Raw genomic sequence first — 19,659 nt, 5'->3', positions numbered from 1 at the left:
TGGAAGAACAATCTGGAGGAGAAAACAACGGGACCTATAGTTCCAGGGGGGCATGGGAGAGGAGGTGGGAGGAAAGGAAGTGGTGTTAGCAAACCCAGGGACAAGGGAACAATAAGCAATCCAAATCAGTAGCGAGGAGGGTATAGGAGGCCTGGTAGGGTGTGAGCAAGGGTAATGTAAACACAGGAAATACCGAAACCTTAATGAAGGCTGAGCACGATAGTGGGACAAGAGGAAAGTCAAAGGAAATAGAGGAAAGAGGTAGGAGGCAAATGGCATGTATAGAGGTCTAAATAAAAGCACGTACATATGTACATATATTTATATATTAGGATGGGGAAATAGATCTATGTGCATATATTTATAGGCTTAGTATTAAGGTAGCAGATGGACATTGGGCCTCCACTGAAGTACTCCCTCAATGCAAGAACATTTTGTTCTTTTAAATTGGCATTCCATGGTGCTCACCTTTCCAACACAATCGCTGAAGACAAAGCGGGTGCATAAGCAAATGTGGTGAAGAAAGATGATGGAGCCTGACTATCAAAAGATATAGCATCCAGGGTCTTAAAGACTTGAAGGTAAACACACGGCCATCTATCTGAGAAGCATCAAAGCTCACATGGAAGAAGCATAACAGCCTGTGTGATCACAGGTGTCAAAGGGATCAGTGATCAGGCATCAAAGAACAAAACATTATATCATTGTGTGCTCACCTCCCCGATACCATCGCTGAAGATAAATGGATGCATAATCAAATGTGGTGAAGAAAGCTGATGGTGCTGGGCTGTCAAAAGATATAGCATCTGAGGTCTTAAAGGCTTGAAGGTAAACAAGCGGCCATCTTGCTCAGAAGCAACAAAGCCCATATGGAAGAAGCACATCAGCCTGTGTGATCATGAGGTGTCAAAGGGATCAGGTATCAGGCATCAAAGAACAAGAAAATCATATCTCTATGAATGAGGGGGAGTGCAGAGTGCAGACACAAAGTCCATCTGTAGGCAACAGGACATCCCCTTACAGAAGGGTCGCGGGGAGGAGACAAGCCAGTCAGGGTGCAGTGTAGCAATGATGAAACATACAACTTTCCTCTAGTTCCTAAATGCTTCTTCCTCCCCTCCCCACTATCATGATCCTGATTCTACCTTACAAATCTGGCTAGACCAGAGGAGGTACACTGGTACAGATACAAACTGGAAACACAAGGAATCCAGAGTGGATGATCCCTTCAGGACCAGTGGTGAGAGTGGCGATACCGGGAGGGTGGGTTGGAAAGGGGGAACCGATATTAAGGATCTACATATAACCTCCTCTCTGGGGGATGGTCAACAGAAACGTGGGTGAAGGGAGACATTGGACAGTGTAAGACATGACAAAATAATAATTTATAAATTATCAAGGGTTCATGAGAGAGGGGATGGCAGCAAGGGAGGGGGAAATGAGGAGCTTATGCCAGGGGCTTAATAGGAGAGCAAATCTTTTGAGAATGATGAGGGCAATGAATGTACAAATGTGCTTTACACAATTGATGTATGGGTGGATTGTGATATGAGTTGTATGAGCCTCCAATAAAATGATTTTTTTTAAAAATAGAGGGACAAGTGAAGACCAAAGAGAGAGGGTGCCGTCACAACAGGAGAGTAAGCCAGAAGATCCAGCTCGAGGCAAGCACCAGCAGCCGGCCATTTGTTCACAGGTAGCCTCTCACACGCGCTCAGGATGATGCCGTGGGCCCTGCCCAGCCAGAGCTGGTTTCAAGTCCAGCATCTGCAAACTTCCAGTGGATGCCACCCAGGACTGCACTCAGACCCCTCATATTCCACATCCCTGCATCCAAACCATACCTTGCCTCCCTCTGGGCTGCTTACCTCGGCCTTCAGTGCTCAACTTTCCCCGCTCCATGGGACCCCTACATCCAGCCAACTCAGCCAGCATGCTCCCTCCCTGCCATTGAGTCCATGCTGGCTCATTGTGACCCCATGTGAGTTTCCAAGACGGGCACTGTTTATGGGAGTAGGAAGCCCAGTCTTTCTCCTTCGGAGCTGCTGGAGGTTAGGAAATGCCCACCATGGGGACCACAGCCTGACTCGAACCACCAGCCCCTCAGGGCTCCTGCAGAGACTTTCCAAGGCACTTCCTGTCCTACCTCTGTCTTTTACCTGGACCACGATGGTCCCTCCACGTGAAGGCTCAGTGTCCCCACAAGACTGACTTCACATACCACAGCTGTGAAATCACCCCCATACTTCCACTTGGTCAGAAGTCACCGTTTTCCCCTCTGAACTTTCCCAGAGCTTGAGACCCATGCCTACCCCATTGCTACGTCACAAAACCCCAACTCACTCTCAGTATGTTCTGCCATTCACTGGGATGTTCTCGGCCCACAGCAAGAACGCAGTACATCATTGTTCAAGGTACAAACAAAAGAATGTGATGGGATGCTTAGCTCATACAGAAGGGTTAGCTACGGCTCCACAGAGGTGAATGCTCAGATAGGAAAGATACGAGGATGTCACTGCCACGGCAATCCCTTTGCAGCGCATAATTCTAAAGTAGACGGAAAAACAATTGTCTGAGGGACCCATTTGAACAAGGCCCCAGGGTCATACATGCTAAAGAAGGGTCTACGTTAAGCAATCAGAGTCTTCTGGAATTTCAAAAGCCGATGAACAATTTCATTGTGTTTGATGACCACCAATGCTGTGGCTGGGACGAACCAAAGACAGGTTTCTTCTGATACTGCCACAAGAGCAAAGGGAAGCAGCAGCCCACACGCCTCTGGAAAAAAGCCAAGTCTTTCAGGTCGGAGAGTAATAGATTTATAAGTAAGTAACTGTTACATAAAGTCTGCTGCCTGTTCTTACTGAAAAATGTACCCAATGAGCCTTCCCCAGGTGGGGAGTCCCATCGGGCCTCAGGGCTCAGGGTCCACAACTGCCATTCCTGTCAGGAGCCTGTCCAGAGTGAACCCGCAGGAGGGATCAGATATACTCAGCCAAAGTCACCAGGAAGTAGGAAAGAGAATATAGGTGTGTTGATACAATAGTCGCTGTGTTATCAGTCTGAGTACTTTAGAGAAACAAATCCACAGAAACTCATATGTATCAGAGAGAGTTTTATATAAAGGGTAAGTGCACACCAAGAAAATGTCCCAACCCAGGGCTGCCCAAGCCCACAAGTCCAACATTAACCCATGTGTCTGACACCAATCCACAAAGTTCTCCGTCTCACAAAGCATACTTAATGATGCCAACTGCAGGAGAAAAGCCGAGTCAGTGAGTGTGTAAGCATCTCAGCGCTGGCAGGGGTCTCCACACAGCTACTCCAGTACCCAGGGCTGCACTGGGGTAGGTCCATGTGGCTTTTCCTCAGGGATGTATTGCAGGAAGTGAGCCTTGCCAGCTCAAGCAGGGAACTGGCTAAGGCAATTGTACCCTGGTGTGACCATCACAAAGCAAAAGACCTGAGAACTCCAAAGTCGAGGCTCACTGAGCCATGTATCCCTCCACCCTTCAATTAAATCCACCTGTGTTTATCGGCCAGGTTGGCACAATAAACCTTAACTCTCTCAGTTGCCATCACAGAACCACCTGCAGAGCCATTCGTTCTGCCAATGTGCAGAGTCCGGCGGTCTAAGAATGATTTCTCCTTAAGGGGCAAGCGTGCATGTAAGAAGATACAATAATGCTAAATACCTCTTCCCATTTCAGTGTATCTATTATTTTTTTTCCATCAGCACATACTGCATTTCAACATTATCCCTTTAAACTTATTTGATCTATCGCTTCCTTTTTAGGAAACATAAATAAATTACTGGGTGTGCTGGCAATGAAAAATATTTGGACTAGAGCCTATCATCCAGGAAAAGGGAGTGGTGGTGTGAGGCCCCGCTGAGTGGATCCCCCTCACAGCGACCCTTTGTGTAACAGAACAAAACACCCCCTGTCTGCACCATCCTCACAATGGTTATGTTTGACACTATCGTTTCAGCCACGGTGTCAATCCATCTTCTCAAGGGTCTTCCTCTTCTTCGCTGCCCCTCTATTTTACCAAGCATGAACCAGCCAGACTTACTGATTCTGCCACAGAGCAAAAGAAGGCAGCAGCCCACGGGCCTCTGGGAAAAAGCCAACTCTCAGGTTGGCGAGTAATCGACTTACAAAATGGCCTGGGTAACCATTACATAAAGTCTGCTGCCGGTTCTTACTTCAGAATGATCACCCCCTGGATCATTCCCCCCCCCCCCCCCACTTTGGGAAATACTGCTGAGGGCCTTCCTGCAGGACTGTTGCTGGCACTAGATCCTACAGTCAACAGAGCTGTCCCACAACGGGCCTTACCTCCTGCCTCTGCTCCTAATGATCATAGTGGTGGTGATGGCAGGAACAAGGAACAGGTGTCATGCCTTTGCGTACCTGATCCCACTGGCTGTGTGTGTGTGTGTGTGTGTGTGTGTGTGTGTGTGTGTGTGTGTTTGCAGACAGAGGGACCCCCTGACTTTATTCCTTGAAGTCTTTCATTTGTTCTACCTTTCAAGGTGTCAGTTTCTCCAGAGGCGGAGGGGTCCAAGCAGCTTGCCTTTGGCCGTGGAGATCATCTGCTCAGAAACAGCAGCCACAGGAGGCGGCAGGCAGGTCTTACAATATCTGCCAGTCGAAGGAAATGCTATGACTTGGATGGCAGTAGCAAGGGGAGAAAGACGGCCTGGCGGAGCTTTGGGATCCTCTGTGTCCCATTTCTAGAAGGCTGTAAAGCACGTTTCTATGCTTTCTCAGCCCGGTTGTGATCCTAATGATTCAAGTGGAAAGGCATGGCGCAGGGACAGCTCCTGGCGGTTTTGGTAAGAGTCACTTCCTCAGGCCTTCTTCCTGTCTTCCTTCTTTGGCGCTCTCCTTGCAGTGGCAACCTCCCCTTCCTGGGGACAGGAAGGGGTGGGGATGGGCAGCCTGGGCAGAAAGGCAAGGACTGCCCCTTCTTCTGGTGGCTTCACACCACGTTTTACTTTTCCTGCTCCTTGTGGGGCAAACCAGCCCTAAAGACCTTTTGGGATTTACCCTCTTTCTTCCCTTCCTCCTTCCCTGCCAGGCCTTCTCCCACCTGCACCACCTGGATCAGATGCTCCCGTCCCCAGAGCTCATCCACACGGGCTCCCTCCGGCCAAGCTTTCGGGAGGCAGAGAAGGATGGAGAAAGAGGGGCAGGAGGACAGCACAGCAGTGTGCCAGTAAGTGAAGCTGCCCTTGGAAGCAGACGACCACACATCCATTCCGTTGACAGCCTATTTGTGGACGCGGCCCCCTCTGGGAAAGTTCCATTGGCCCAGGAGGGGCGAGTTGTCTAGTATGGCTGACTGCCACCCCAGCACCCCGTCGGGAGCAAGGTCAGGCCCTGTATCGTCAGTCAGGAAAAGCAATCGAGTGGAGATGGGGTGGACTATGGGGAAAGCAGGGGCAAAGATATCACAGTAGGCAGCAGTCACACATGGCTGCCGTGCCCACCAACGCGTCCATGGGAGCAGGTCAGATTCATCAAGCTTTGGGTTCAGGTGGCATCAGCTTTGTGTTGGATGCCAGCCAGCTGGTCAGCCGCTGGAAGGGCAGGTCTACCAAATAGCATTGGGGCTATGGAAGCCCAGGGGTGGATCTCAGGTCCTCACCTCAGTTGTCTCTCTCAGCCCCAGAGGCCCCCGAGGCATTCAGGGCTGCAGTGCCAGCCTGGGATAGCATCTTCTCATCCAGAATGCCAGTTAGCTGAACAAAGGGAGGGTCATGCTGGAGGTCTCCCTATGCCAGTCAGGGTGTGTTCTTGTCAGTGTGCCAGGCCTGTCCCTGTGGCCTCTGGTGACCTGTCTAACTTAGGCTGAGACTGGATCTGGGCTAAGGTGCCCCCCAGTGCAGGCTCCTGGGGGAAATTTTCCTCCTATTTGCTGGATTATGTCCTGGCTCCCAAAGAATTACTACCCCAAACATGCTTCTTTCCGAGTGAGCCCCAGAGGGCAAGGTTTTGAAGGGCCAGTGGGCTCACCTTTTCTGCTGCCAGTGTAATCCAGACACATAAAAACCAGAGACATGGCAGGGGTAAGGGAAAAATCTCACTTCTGGAGAACTATGGCAGGAATGTTCCTGAACTGCCAGGCCCCACCAGAAACCTCGAAAGAGAAGAGACCTTTCAGGTTTCCATGCGGGCGGTTCTGTGTTCCCATCTCCAAGTGAACTGCGCTGCTTCACCTCTTGGTCACGTGAGTTCACCAGGCCAGGGCTGTGGTCCGTGATTCCAAGGGGAGACAAGAAGCTGACCACGTCTTCCTCTCTGCATAGCTCTGCGTGGGCAGGTGAGGGTCTGTCTCCAAGAGACACGTGAACATTGTTGCCAGCTCCCTTGTCTGTTTTTCTGTCTAGGAATGTCAGCAAGGGTGGGTCCATGAAGACAGTAACTGGATGCACCATCACCGGGGGGTGTGGGGGGACCGCAGAGATTCAAAAGCCATGAATCCAAGGAGCAAGGAAATGTCCCCAGGTGGACTGTGCTGATGCAGGCCCAATCCTTCTTAGTGCCACTGGACTACTGAATTGTAAGTTCATTACGTCTCAATAAAACTGTTCTAAAAAGTCACAAGTGGATTCGAGTGTATTTGTGCTAGCTCTTTAGCCTTCTGGGAAACACTTGTTTGCAATTATTAAGGGGATCCTTGAGATGGAGAGGAGGACCCCACTGGCGAGCCCACCGAGAGACAACTCAGCAGACGGACCTTTCTTTGAAGGGATTCGGAAACTTGTGTGACGCTTTGGCTCCAGAAAGAAACACTTAATGTCTCCAGATGCTGACTACACACACACACACACACACACACACACACACACACACAGCTCGTGCTACAAAATCAACATGCAAAAGAAGTGGGGAGCACTGTGTAGTCCTCCACTGCATGGGCTCTCTCTTTTCTGTCTTCCTGTTTCTGCAAGTCTGCTGTTACGGTAAGAATTTGGGGGTGGGCGTTGGCACACCTGGCAGGCTGTCTGAAGGGTGACTGGTGATTCTGTAGAAGCCACCTCCCCAAGCCTATTGGCTTCCTTGGTGAATACAAATGAGAGGTCCTCTTTCACAGCTCTGGGGGTCACAAATCTTCAATCATGGGGCTGGCAGGGGCACCCTCCCCGAGGCTTCAGATGACCTGAAATCCTTGTCTGTGAGACAGGATGTAGACCTATCTTTGGTGGGGAGCACCATCCAATCCACTACACCAAGTTGACACTGGATTTCCAGGTCTTTATAAAACGTCAACTGCATGAACATGGTTGTGGGCCACTGAGCCAATCCCTTCCTGCCCGGCAACTGTGCAGGACAGGGCCAAACCACCCATTCCCTTCCTCAGCTGGACTCTTTCTGGAAGCAGACTGCCAGGTCGGTCTTCTCTCCCCCGGAGCTGGTACATTCGTAGCTGAAAACTTAACCATTCACCAGGATGATGCCGTTGCTTGAAGAGCGACCAATATTTATTTCTATCCTTTTATTCGAATAAAAGTCTAAGTGAGGGAAAACCTTGCTTTTTGTTTTTGTTTCACGCACCACTTGGAAGAGAGCTGAACCATGCCTCCAAGGAGGGGGCACCCCAAGCAGACTACACACATCAGGACGTCAGGAGGGTATTTTCCCAATACACTGTTTATGTTTGGTGATATACACACTCCTGTAAACATCTAACTTCCACATCTGCTGAGCTATAGTGACAGTGTGGGGTTTGTTGTTTTCAGAAGCACTATTGCTTTTACGAAGACAATGGCAGAAAGCATGCAGGGAGGAGGAGATGTAAATATCCATTTCATGTGTGGAAACAAAAGAAGCCTCATTTAGTAACTGGCGATGAGTCAATTGCAGCTAATAGTAGAATAGCAGAACAGTAACACCTGGGCTGCTCACCAGCAAGGTCGATGGTTCAAACCCAACAGCTGCCCCTCAGGGGAGAGGCGAGGCTGGCTACGCCCGTAAAGGTTGGCAGTCTCAGAAACCCTAGAGAGGCGATGACTCAGATCTGTTTGTTGGCAATGCTTTTTTTATTGTTATGATGAGGATTCAGTGGGTGTTTGTTTATAAAGCATCTATGACAGGGTTTGACAGATGGTAGGGGCTACCATATAAGTGTTTATTTAAAATGTTAAGGCCATCGTTAGAAACAGGATGAAACACTGAGGAGCCGTGTCCACTAATGCATTCCTGGCATGTGCATCCATTGTTTCCCCTTGTGAGTAACCAGTGCTGAAAATCGGCTTAGGCCATTGACTGGTGTAGAAAGTCATCAGAAGCTTAAGACACTGGATCCAAGGAAGCCCAGAGACCTGCAGGGAATGTCAGAGCTGCCGGGCAAGTCACAGTGGGTGCGCCAAGGTCGCAGAGCAAATGCCCCACCTGCAGCACCATGTCTGCATCACCGTCATGAGAAGGGGCCGGCCACGGACACAGAGGAACGCTCACTAATTTCCAAGCTTTTCTGATGCACTCCGTCCCAACTTAGTCCACCTGTCTCCCATCACCCAGATGGGCCACACTGGTATCCCTGAATGCAAGAGACTGGGAATGGTTTGTTTTAAAATTAAAATTTAACAATTTTATTGGCATCTCATTCGCATATCTTACAATGAAATTGTTCATAGTAAGATTTGTGTTAGCAACAGAATCAGGGTCCTGATTGCCACAGCATGAGAAGCGTGGAGAGGCACCTATGAAGGCATCAAAGGGCAGCTTTCTGATGCTGTCCTGACAGCGTGGCACCCCACCAGGCCCCCAAGGTCTGGCTCAGCACAGCAGAAATGCACTTGGACAGTGAGCTTGTTGCCCATCACAGCTACAGTTTCTCCACAAACACGGGTTGCTTCCTGTGAGTGTTTTCCCAGTAGTACCCACAAGGTGTTGCTTTCAGAGGGATGTGTACACGCTCCTCTTCTACATCGATCACTGTAATAGGTTCCCCATTTCTCCCCCTTCTGCCCCTTACCCTCATGGTATCGCTACTCCCATTACTGTTCCTGAGGGGTCTATCTGTCCTGGATTCTGTGTGTCGAGAGCTCTGATCTGCACCAGTGGACATGCTCTGGTGTAGCCGGGTCATCATGGGGGGAGGAAGCATTAAAGAACCAGCAGAATGTTGTGTTCCATCGGTGTTATGCAGCACCCTGGCTGACTCATTCCTCCCTGTGACCCTTCTGCGTGGGAGTGTCCAATTGTCTACAGATGGGCTTTGGGTCTCCTTTCCAACCCTTCATTTGCATCAATATATTTGTTTGGTTTGTGTCTTCTGATGCCTGATAACTGATCCTGTTTGCACCTCATGATCACACAATCTGGTGTGCCTCTTCCATATGGGCTTGTTGCTTCTCTGCTGGATGGTCAGTTGTTTACATTCAAGCCTTTTAGATCTCGGGCACTATCTTTTAAATAGCCAGGCACCATCAGCTTTCTTCACTACATTTGCTTATGCCCCCATTTTGGCTCCAGCGATCGTGTCAGGAGGTGTTATTAGAACACAGTGTTCTTGCGTTGAGGTAGGTAGGACTACCTTAATACTTAACATTTAAATATATGTACATAAACCTATATCCCTATTAATAATTGATATATTTACATATGTGCATGCCTATATGTGTACCTCTATGAATGTCTTTTGCCTCCTAGTTCTTTCCTCTGTTTCTTTCTACTTTCCTCCTGTCCCACTATCATGTCCGTCCCTCCTTCGATTCTCAGTATTTTCTCTTGGCTACATTGCACTTGATCACTACTCCCCAACCCCCAACCAACCAGGTATTCTATGGCCTCCTCGCCATCGATTTTAGGTCTCTTATTGTTCTCTTGTCTCTGGGCTTGTTGCCTCCCCCTCCCTTTCTCCCACCTCCTCCTCTCCCATGTCCCCCAGAGCCATCAGCCCTGTTATTTTCTCCTTGAGATTGGTTATCCTGTCTATCTTATATGGATAGACATGAGATAAAGGAAAAAATTTTTTAAAGCCTATAAATAGTTCCAGCTCGCACCTTTTAATTCCTACTGAGAAACAACGCTAGTCAGCAGATGTCTTAAATCCCGAGATAGAAATCTAATATGACACAGAAAAATGAACCAATACAATGTTCTTATATCTTGTTTATTTTTCTCAGAATTCAATATAAAAATAGACCTTTCACAACACTGACAGAGGTTCACCACCCCAGGTCCTGGCGGGCGTGGCTTCCCCGTGTGTCACACACAGGACCGGGCAGGTCAGGGCAATCCTGCAATGTGTGGCTCTATTGGTGCCAATCTCCCAACGTGAGTGTTGGGGCATCTGGACACGATTTCAAACTTTCTCGTTGTGCCGCTGTGCACACTGTACAGACCAGCCATGGTGCAGCGTCAACATTGCTTTCATACACACTAGGGAACCAGAGGCTTGGGGTCAGCCTGTCCCAGGAACGGGCCCTGGAGCAAACGCTTCCTGGGAACAGTCAGAGTGGTCCAGTCTGGTCACCATGCACTGTGCCCTTTAGTAAACTCATCCCTCATTCACACAGCAACAGCAAGACGAAGCCAGCCTCCGCCAGCACCAAGAGACAGGGCACCGGGCCCTCACAGTGTGTATGCCGTACAGCCTGGGTCCCCGGGGGACTCCTGGGGAGAGTTAGACAGTGCGTGTGTGCAGTGCGTTTCCTCAGACTTGTGAGAAGCTAGCAGCTCACTCCATCGAGCGGCCAGTATCACGCGAGCAGCAGCTTCCTGCGTGTCCGCTGAGGTTTCAGAGCTGCAGCCTGCAGCAGGGGCTCAGAGCAGCACCCTCGCTGCTTCCTTTCTTGTCCTATGGCGTTTCTGCTGCGGCAACACAACGTGTTCACACAAACAAGGCAACGCAACGCTTCTTCACAATTCGACAGGAAGAAAGCACATCCTGTCCGGCTGGCGTTCAAGCCTGCTGAGTTGAATTTGCCCACTCACCCACTGAGTTCGAAATGCTAGCAATCTGCAGAGGGACTCCCGCCACTGCGGTCAGCTAGTGCTCGGGTCGCCCTGGCCAGAACCATCGTGATGGCACCTAGCAACAACAGCATTGCAATTTAATCCAAAAGTTACACACACACACACACACGTGCGCGTGTGTGCACATACATATCTGTAAAGGAAGCTCACACCAGCAGTTTAGCACCAACCCAAAGCAACTGGCGCACCACATCTGCAGTACCAAGAGGAAGGAAAATAGAAGAAGAATGTGTGTCTACAGCAAAAAGCCAAGTCTGTAGTGATATGTGAAGGTCACTTTATGCAAAATTCACATACAACTTGCTCTCAAAATGTTATGTCCATTAGAATTGTTCTACAAACGGAAATCTCCACTGACTGAGAGGGCTTTGGGTTGGGGTTATACAGCCGGAACAAACAGTAATTGTCAGACTAATTCTTCTGACACTGTCAGAAAGTTTAAGCACTGATCTATAAAACCCTGTTGAAACAATGCTGTGGGCATGACACATGTGGAGTCTGCCACTGAAATGCCTGCTGGTTAGATGCTTCCCTGTGGGTTAAACATGACGACCAGGCACTTCTGCTTGGCTATTGCCACGAGATTCTTTGAGCTTCCAGAGATGGAGGGAGAAGAGTAAAAGTTTGATTTCCATTTTGCTGGCTGACCAAGAAGGTCGTCACTTGAACCGCATGGGACAGCCAAGACAGTAGCAGTGCACAGGGAAGGAAATGACAGACATCTGCAAGTGGCTTTCCCTCTGACGCTTTAGTGACATATAACAGCACACCCTACTGACACGGTTTCGTGGTGGCTCTTGTGCCACCCGCAGATTCCCTTTCCCTTCAGCGACATCGCTGATTCAGGGTGCAGTCAACCGTCCCAGACCCCGCCCCCACAGGAACACATCGTCCTTGGGGTGCACGGGAAGCTGTAAGGTGGAGGCGGGGTGCTGCAAGGGAAACAGAGAAGCATCTGCGAGAAGAGCTGCCAGTCAAGGCAATCGGGGCAATGGGGAGCGCTGTCCTCCGTCCCGCCTCCAGGGCCCGACGCTATTTCCTGCATGCAAAGCTGTCTATATAAAAGGAAACTCGTGTCCCATAACCTGTCAGTTCAGAATTCGAAATAGCATTTCCCTTTTAGGAACAGACTATGCCACACATCAGCATCCTTCTTCTCGACTCCTTGGTGGGATCTGACGGCTCGGTGGCAGAGGTGACAAGGAGAATGAGGACCAGGATCCAGATGCAGAGGGACAACTTCAGCACCATCAGATGAGATGGCTCTTGGGGCTGCCAAGCCATCTGAGTTTCTTTGTGGTGAGCAGCTGGGCCAGGCCATTGAGAAACACCAGAAATATGGTCATGGACATGACGATCACGTAGTGGCTGATGCTACAATGGGGGGAGGAGAAGGGGGCATGCTATGAGCAGAGAGAACTCAGAGGAAGAAAAGTGTGAGATAATCATTTACCCATCAGCGAAGGGCTGCACTATACTGGCATTCCTTTAAATCAAGTTTTAATAACTACACGAAGTCAGACACTTACCACAAACCGAGATCTGGGATCATTTTCCCTCCCCTTCTTGATCCTATTGAAAGCCAACCCCTCCGCTCAACAGTGGGTCTTATCCTGGTTTCCTTTCCAAAGGACTTGGTGCTGCTGCTCACCCCACCCCTCTGCTTTCCACTCACGCTTTCCTTCCCTATCAGCAGTCACAGGGGAGGTGGACGGGTGCGCGTGGCATGGGTCAGGAGGACCCAGGGCTTTGATGATGGAAATGTGCAAAATCGAGATCACCTGGGCAGTTGTGCAACTATAAATTTGTTTAAAGAATGGATGGATATTATAGTATATAAATTATACCTTGATAAAATTGCTAAGAAGGAAAGAGTATGTTCTAGCAGATTCTTGTTCTGTTCAATTGTGTTCTCACTTTTAGGCCAAAATATAGTCTATCTGGCTTGATCTCTTAATAGAAATACGTCGAGTAAAGCCAGTGGTGACCCACCCTCCGGCAGAATGGAAGGTCTGTCTAGAAGAGACTCGGCACAGATCACTGATCTCCTTACAAACGGCCTGCACTACGGGCTGCTGGCTCACGGGTGCTGACGGTACTGGCAGGAAACAATTAGGAAGCTCATCATCTTCACCCAATGGAGCCATAAGACACTCCACTTGTGACACCTCCCATCAATCAAAGGCTGGTGTCATTGCAGCAGGGCAGAGCTAAAAGGCCATCCAGTTTCATCTTGCAAGGAGTTGAGCTGTTCTTATCCTACCTCCCGTGACAGAGCAGCACTGAAATCAATGACTATCAAGGTGTGCACACAGAATCCCCCAGAAGGTCTTTCACCCTGGGCCCCGGGGCTCGCAGGCAAGACGGCCTGTGCCTTTTCCCAACCCAAGTGGGTCACACATGCCAAAAGTACCGGAAGAGAAAAAAGGTTGGAGAATCACTGATTTTAATGATGTTTGATATTCATTGTATGAGTAAAGCCATTTGATGATACTTCATTCAGGTTCAGAGCATATTTTAAAGGCATCAAATAGGATCGTGAGTTTTCACTGTATCTGAAGAGAAACTCTAAATACTTTTGTTATCATTTGCATTTTAATAAAGTGTAACAAGAGCCCATGTGGGAAGTAATTAAAGCCCAAAGGAACTCCACTATCAAATCGGATGAAACTGCAGCTCCGTCAAAGGGGTGACGCTGAGGCCACTCGCCTCACTCTGGGGCCCTTAGAAGGCAGGTTTAATCAGGTGCGCTTCTCTAGCTCTCAAAGCTGCCTCGGAGGGGCCTTTTCTCTGGTCTTAAAAACAGACGTCCTTCCGGATCCCAGGTAGAAGGAGCCACTCTGTGAAGTTTGCGACTCACCATGAATGACGATAAAGTGTCAAAGATCGAAAGAAGACACTAAGTCAGTTCTGTTGGCCCATCACAGCTTTAGGGTCCGAGCAGGGCATTTTTCACCCAGCTGCTTCCAGCACCCCTGATGCCACTGAGCTCACAGAGTAGCCCTAACTGCCCCCGTGCATGCCGGGGTCTCCCGCTGTCCTCACGGCACTCGGGAAAACGGCACTGAAGGCTCTTTCAGAGAAAAGAGGCACTGCCCGTGTGCTGTTCCTGCGTCGTTTCTTCTTGAACACCCACTTGTGAACTTGACGCTGGTGGCTGAGGAATCTCTCAAAGGCATTTTGAAAACCCACTGCCATTTCCCCCAGGATGCTACACACGCTGCAGACCACCCCAGCCCACCCCTGCGTACCTATCCCTACATCTGTGGTTGCAGACCACCCCAGCCCACCCCTGCGTACCTATCCATTCCTACATCTGTGGAGCTAGCTTCCCCCGCTCGTCTCTAAGAGTCTCCAGCAGACTGTCACCGTTTCAATGTAACAAAACAGCCAGGACAAAAGGACATCGTGCCAGAACTGTGAGTAAGAGGCATGGGGTGATTGAAGTTTTAGCCACCAACTGGCCAACACAAAAATGTTCACAATAAAGTTTGTCGGGAAGGAAATCCACTGCAGGGATGCAATGTAAGACTGGTTCCATGAAAGGAACTCTGTCGTCAAGTTTCACAAGGCTAGCAACACAACAAGAAGCAAGCTAGCTCTCACGTGGACTTTCATACAGGAATTATTAGACAGTCCAAAACTTAAAAGCAGCCTTCATATCAACAGAAAGCAAAACAACAACAAAAAATTTGTAGCAATGACACCTGGGCAGAGAAACCCTATTACATGACACTTAAGATTTACTCTTGTAACTATCACCCACCAGGAGGCAAATCCTTTCCTAGCAATCAACTAGAGGCTCATGAAGATGCACGAACCATTTCTACCCGTTAGCTAACTGCATGACTCAGTGCTGTGAAATATGTCACTCCTCTTTCACAGGAGATAAGGAGGTTGTTTCATAATTCTAAGTTACCAACAGAAAGAAAGAAAAGGTCAACGTGGATGAAACTTGCTCTTGAAAACACTGAAGAAATAATTATGTAAAGGGATTGTGTCAGTCCTGGTAGACTAGAGAAACAAATTCATAGACTCATATGTGTGTGAGAGAACTTTACATCAAAGAGTAATTGTAAATTAAGAAAACATCCCCGCCCAGTCCAGATCAAGTGCATAAATCCGATATTAGCCCATGTGTCCGATACCAATCTATAAATTCCTCTTCAGATTCATACAACACATGCAATGACGCCGAATGCAGGAAGATCAAAGACCAGTGGGTGGAAAGTCTTGTGGATCCAGTGGCAGTGGAAGCATCTCAGTACTGGTGTGGGTCTCCACATGGCTGCTCCAGCTCCAGGGCTCTAGTGCAGCTCCATGTGGCTTCTCAAGGAGTGTCGGTGCCCCACCTCCAATGAGCTATTTATCTCCAGAGCACCTTCAAATGAGGTCATCAATCTGTCACCTGATTGACAGGCTAAACTCCACCCTTTCACAAGCTGACACCAGATTATGAACTACCACAGAAGCGAACATAAATTTTCAAAGGGCAGCTCGTGAAGACAAAGAATTATCATAAAATGCACAAAGAACTGGAGTTAGAGAACCAAAAGGAAAGAAGAAGCTCAGCATACTTCAAAGTGAAAGAACAGAAGGGAAATAATCCCGGCCTTGAGTTGCAACACTGAAAGATTCTGTGGCACAATACTGAAGGAGACGGACGGGACACGTCGACACTGGACCCAAAGGAGCAGGCGGACATCCAGTCACTTCAAGCAGCAGCATCCGTTCGGGAACTGGTAGTACCGAGAGAAGTTGTTCAAGTGGCACTGCAGACAGTGGTGAGAAACGAGGCTCTAGGAACCGCAGAATAGCAACCGAAATGCTTCAACAGGCTGCCGCAGCGCTGGAAACACTCACTAATCTACGCCAAGAATTCTGGAAGACCGCTAACTGGCCAACTGGGTGAAAGAGGTCCATGTTTGTGTCTATTCCAAAGAAAGCCGACCAACAGAATACAAAAATTATCAAACAGTTTTATTAACGCTTTACACCCATGTTTTCACACCTGACCTAAAGCGCACCCTGGCAGTTAAGACTAGCAATTACCCATGAGGAGATCTCCTCCAATGTAAGTGGGTGCAGTGGGAAAGCTTTCTTTGCTTTTTGCTGGCTCTGGATCCTGTAGCTGGCTCATCAAAATGCCAGTTCATTAAACTTGAGCTAGTGGTCTCCCATCTTGCCTGCCAATCCTAGGAGTTATCAGCAGCCTGCCTTCTTACCTGACAAGCATGGATTAATTTGCCTCTGGTGCCAGAAGCCTACAGTCTGACCTGCTGATCTTGGGCTCACCAGCCCCTGCTATTACATGAGACAGGAAAAGCCTCTGGTCTGATACCTGACTCAGGTACTTTGAACTTGCCTGTCTCTATACCTACGTGAGCTATTCCCTTTATTTATTTATTTAGATAGATAGATAAATTTATTCCTTTTGTTTTCTAGAGAACCTAGCCAAATACACCATACTTATTCAATCTGTATATTGAGCAAATAATACAAGAAGCTTCTGGAGCATTTGGAAAATGGAGCATCGGGATTGGAAGAAGGCTCATTTACAGTCTTAGGGAGAAGACACACCTTGCTTGCTGAAAGCAAGGACTTGAAGCACTTGCAGACGACAATCAAAGGCTACAGCTTTTAGTATGGACTGCAACTCAATGTAAAGAAACACAAATCTTCACACCTGGATCAACACATAAAATCATGAGAAATGGTCGAGGGTGTCAAGGATTCCATTCTACTTGGATCTATAATCAACACTCTTGGAAGCAGCTGTTGAAAAATCACAGTACATGTGGTCCGTCAAATTGGCTGCAAAAGACCTACATAAAACAAAGATGTCCTTGAGGACTAAGGGACACCTGACTTGGCTATAATATTTTCTTTTCTTTTAAAAATACTTTTATTGGGGGCTCTTACACTCTTATCACAATCCATGCATTCCTCCAGTGTGTGAAGCACATCTGCATGTAGGCCGCCATCATCCTTTTCAAAGCCTTCTGTTCCCACTTGAACCCCTGATCAGCTACCCTCTCTTCCTTCCCTCCCCCACCTGCCCTCCCTCATGAACCCTTAAGTTATAGATCATTTCCCATATCTTACATTGTCCTCCATCACCCCTTACTTACTTTTCCGTTATTTGTCCCCCTGGGAGGGGGTTTTAGGTTGATCCTTGTGATCGATTCCCCTTTTCTCCCCCACCTGCCCCTAATCTTCCTGGTATCTCTACTCTCCTTGTTGGTCCTGAGGGGTTTATCTATCCTGGATTCCCTGTGTTGCAGGCTCTTATCTGTAGCAGTGTGCATGCTCTGGTCTAATCCAATTTGTAAGGTAGGATTGAGGTCATGATAGTGGAGTGAAAAAAAGCACCAAAAATTGGAGGAAAGTTGTGTGTTTCATCGGTGCTACACTGCACCCTGACTGGCTCATCTCTTCCCTGTGACCCTTCTGTGAGGGGATGTCCAAGTGTCTACAGATGGGCACTAGGTCTCCACTCCTTGCTCCTCTACCCCATTCACCTTGGATATGGTTTAATTCTGGGTCTTAGATGCCTGATACCTGATTTCATCAACACTTCATGACACACAGGCTGGTGTGTTTCTTCTATGTGGGCTTTGGTGCTTCTCAGCTAGATGGCCGCTTGTTTATCTTCAATCCTTTAAGACCCCAGATGCTCTATCTTTTTATAGCCGGGCGCCATCAGCTTTCTTCACCACATTTTCTTATGTACCCATTTTGTCTTCAGCAATTGTGCTGGGAAAGTGAGCATCACAGAAATCCGGATTGTTAGAACAAAGTGTTCTTGTGTTGAGGGGATACTTAGAGTCGAGGCCTAATGTCCATCTGCAACCTAATTCTTAATATATAGATATGAGTACATAGTTCTATTCCCGTTATATATGTATTTACATGTGCACATGCCAGTATTTAGACCTCTATAAATGTCCTTTGCCTCCTGATTCTTTCCTCTATTTCATTTTACTTCTATCCTGTCCCACCATCATGTTTGGCCTTCATTCGGGTTTAGTAATTCCCCGCTGCTACATTGCCCTTGATTAAGCCCCACCAGGCATCCTACAACTTTCCTTCCATTGATTTTAGTTCACTTGTTGTTCCCTTCTCCCTGGGTTGGTTCCCCCCACCCTTCCTTTCTCCACCTCCCATATTCCCCCGGAACCATTGGTCCCGTTCTTTTCATCTCTGCATTATTTATCCCGCCTAGCTTATCTAGATAGACATGCAGATATATTAGTAAGTGCAAAAACCAGGCAAAGCCAAATAAATCAACAAAGGAAGTCAAAACCAACAAAACAATAACAACAAAAACAGTAACAATAACAAACAGAAAGCCACTGACAAAAACAGAAAAACCTATAAATAGTTCGAGGTCTGTTTGTTGGCCTTTAGAAGTGTTTTCTAATTGAGTCTAAGGTGCCATACTGTCTTCAAAGTCTCCTTTCAGTATTCCCTGCGGGGGTTTCATCACTCTGCTCCCCCTGCTGCTCTGCTGCACGCCCTCAGTGCCTCGCCCCAGAGTGATGGGCCAGACCGTGCACTATTCCCGCACTGTGTCTCGTGCTGTTCCCTGCAGCGCCATGGTTCAGTGAGGGACACCGTGTTCCGCGGTGGGGCCAGCCTTATGGTCCTCCCTGTGTTGTCTGCTCTGAGCAGGAACATCGTCCTCGGGGCTGGATGCGTCAGGATGTCCTCTCCTCCCTCTCCATCCCTGTTCATTTCTTCCGTGTGCTCTAATCTGACATGCCCCCTCCCCAAGCTGTGGCCCCAGTGCTGTCCTCTGAAGTGCATTCTTCTTTGGGTGGGGGGCTCGGGTGGGGTCCACATAGTTGGGGTTGGAGCCGGGGCCATACTATTTTCAATGGCTTCACATGCAAGTGAAAGTTGGAAGATGAAGACAGAGGATACACACAGAACGCTCTTTAGAGGCGAGGACAGTGAGACTTCAGGCGAGGTCAGCCATGGGAATAGGACAACATGCGTGGGAAGGCAGAGGGACAGGAAAAACATGAGCAATCTTTCACAAGACGAGCTGACCCCTGGCTGCAGCCATGGGCCCCCGCATGACCAGTGTGAGGACGGTGCAGGGCCGTGCACTCTCCTGCTCCGACTCACCAGCACTGAAGGACCACAACAGCGCTACCAACCGGAGAACCAGCAGCAAAACCACACAGTGCAGCCTCCATCAGGAGCAACTGATTTAGAGAGCCGAATTTGTCTCAGATACCTTCCTGTGTCTGTATTCACTCCCCACCCCCACTGACTCAGCCCTCCTCAATATTCTTCCTTTCTTAAGTGGGACCTTTGGGGATGACAGAACAAGAGACTGAGACAGCAACCAGAGAAAGGAGGCTTCAGCAGGAATGACCAGGTTACGTGGGGAACATATGCAAGATGTCCCCTTGCTGCCAGTCTGATGACTAGAACAGGTTCTGTGGGCCACTATTAACCCACTAACACGCCAACCTTCGACAGGTGGACATAGGGTGGCTATGAGTTGGAATCAACTCAGCGAGCAGTGGGATTTAAGGGTAGGAATCTCTGCAAGCGAGCACCCCATTTCACCTTGGGCGCAGACCCCTGATGAAGCACCGAGACGGACATGACTCAGTAGCTGATTATGCCTTTATCATCTGCCCATCTGCTT

At 48.6% G+C, this 19,659-nt stretch overlaps 1 protein-coding gene across 4 annotated transcripts in view; it reads right to left on the bottom strand.

The window, feature by feature from the left end:
• Positions 1-10,122: 10,122 nt before the first annotated feature.
• The window catches only part of LOC142427300 (GPI ethanolamine phosphate transferase 1), a 97,999-nt gene continuing 88,462 nt past the window's right edge, over positions 10,123-19,659 (bottom strand). For all 4 annotated transcript variants that reach the window (XM_075532535.1, XM_075532534.1, XM_075532537.1 and 1 more), the window contains exon 29: positions 10,123-12,368. In XM_075532535.1, coding sequence (XP_075388650.1) covers positions 12,245-12,368 — 124 coding nt within the window. In that variant the 3' untranslated portion in view covers positions 10,123-12,244. The remainder of the gene's footprint in view (positions 12,369-19,659) is intronic.

The sequence above is a fragment of the Tenrec ecaudatus genome, chromosome 15 (genome assembly GCF_050624435.1).
Source record: "Tenrec ecaudatus isolate mTenEca1 chromosome 15, mTenEca1.hap1, whole genome shotgun sequence".
NCBI lineage: Eukaryota > Metazoa > Chordata > Mammalia > Afrosoricida > Tenrecidae > Tenrec > Tenrec ecaudatus.
This window is presented reverse-complemented; position numbering and strand designations above follow the sequence as displayed.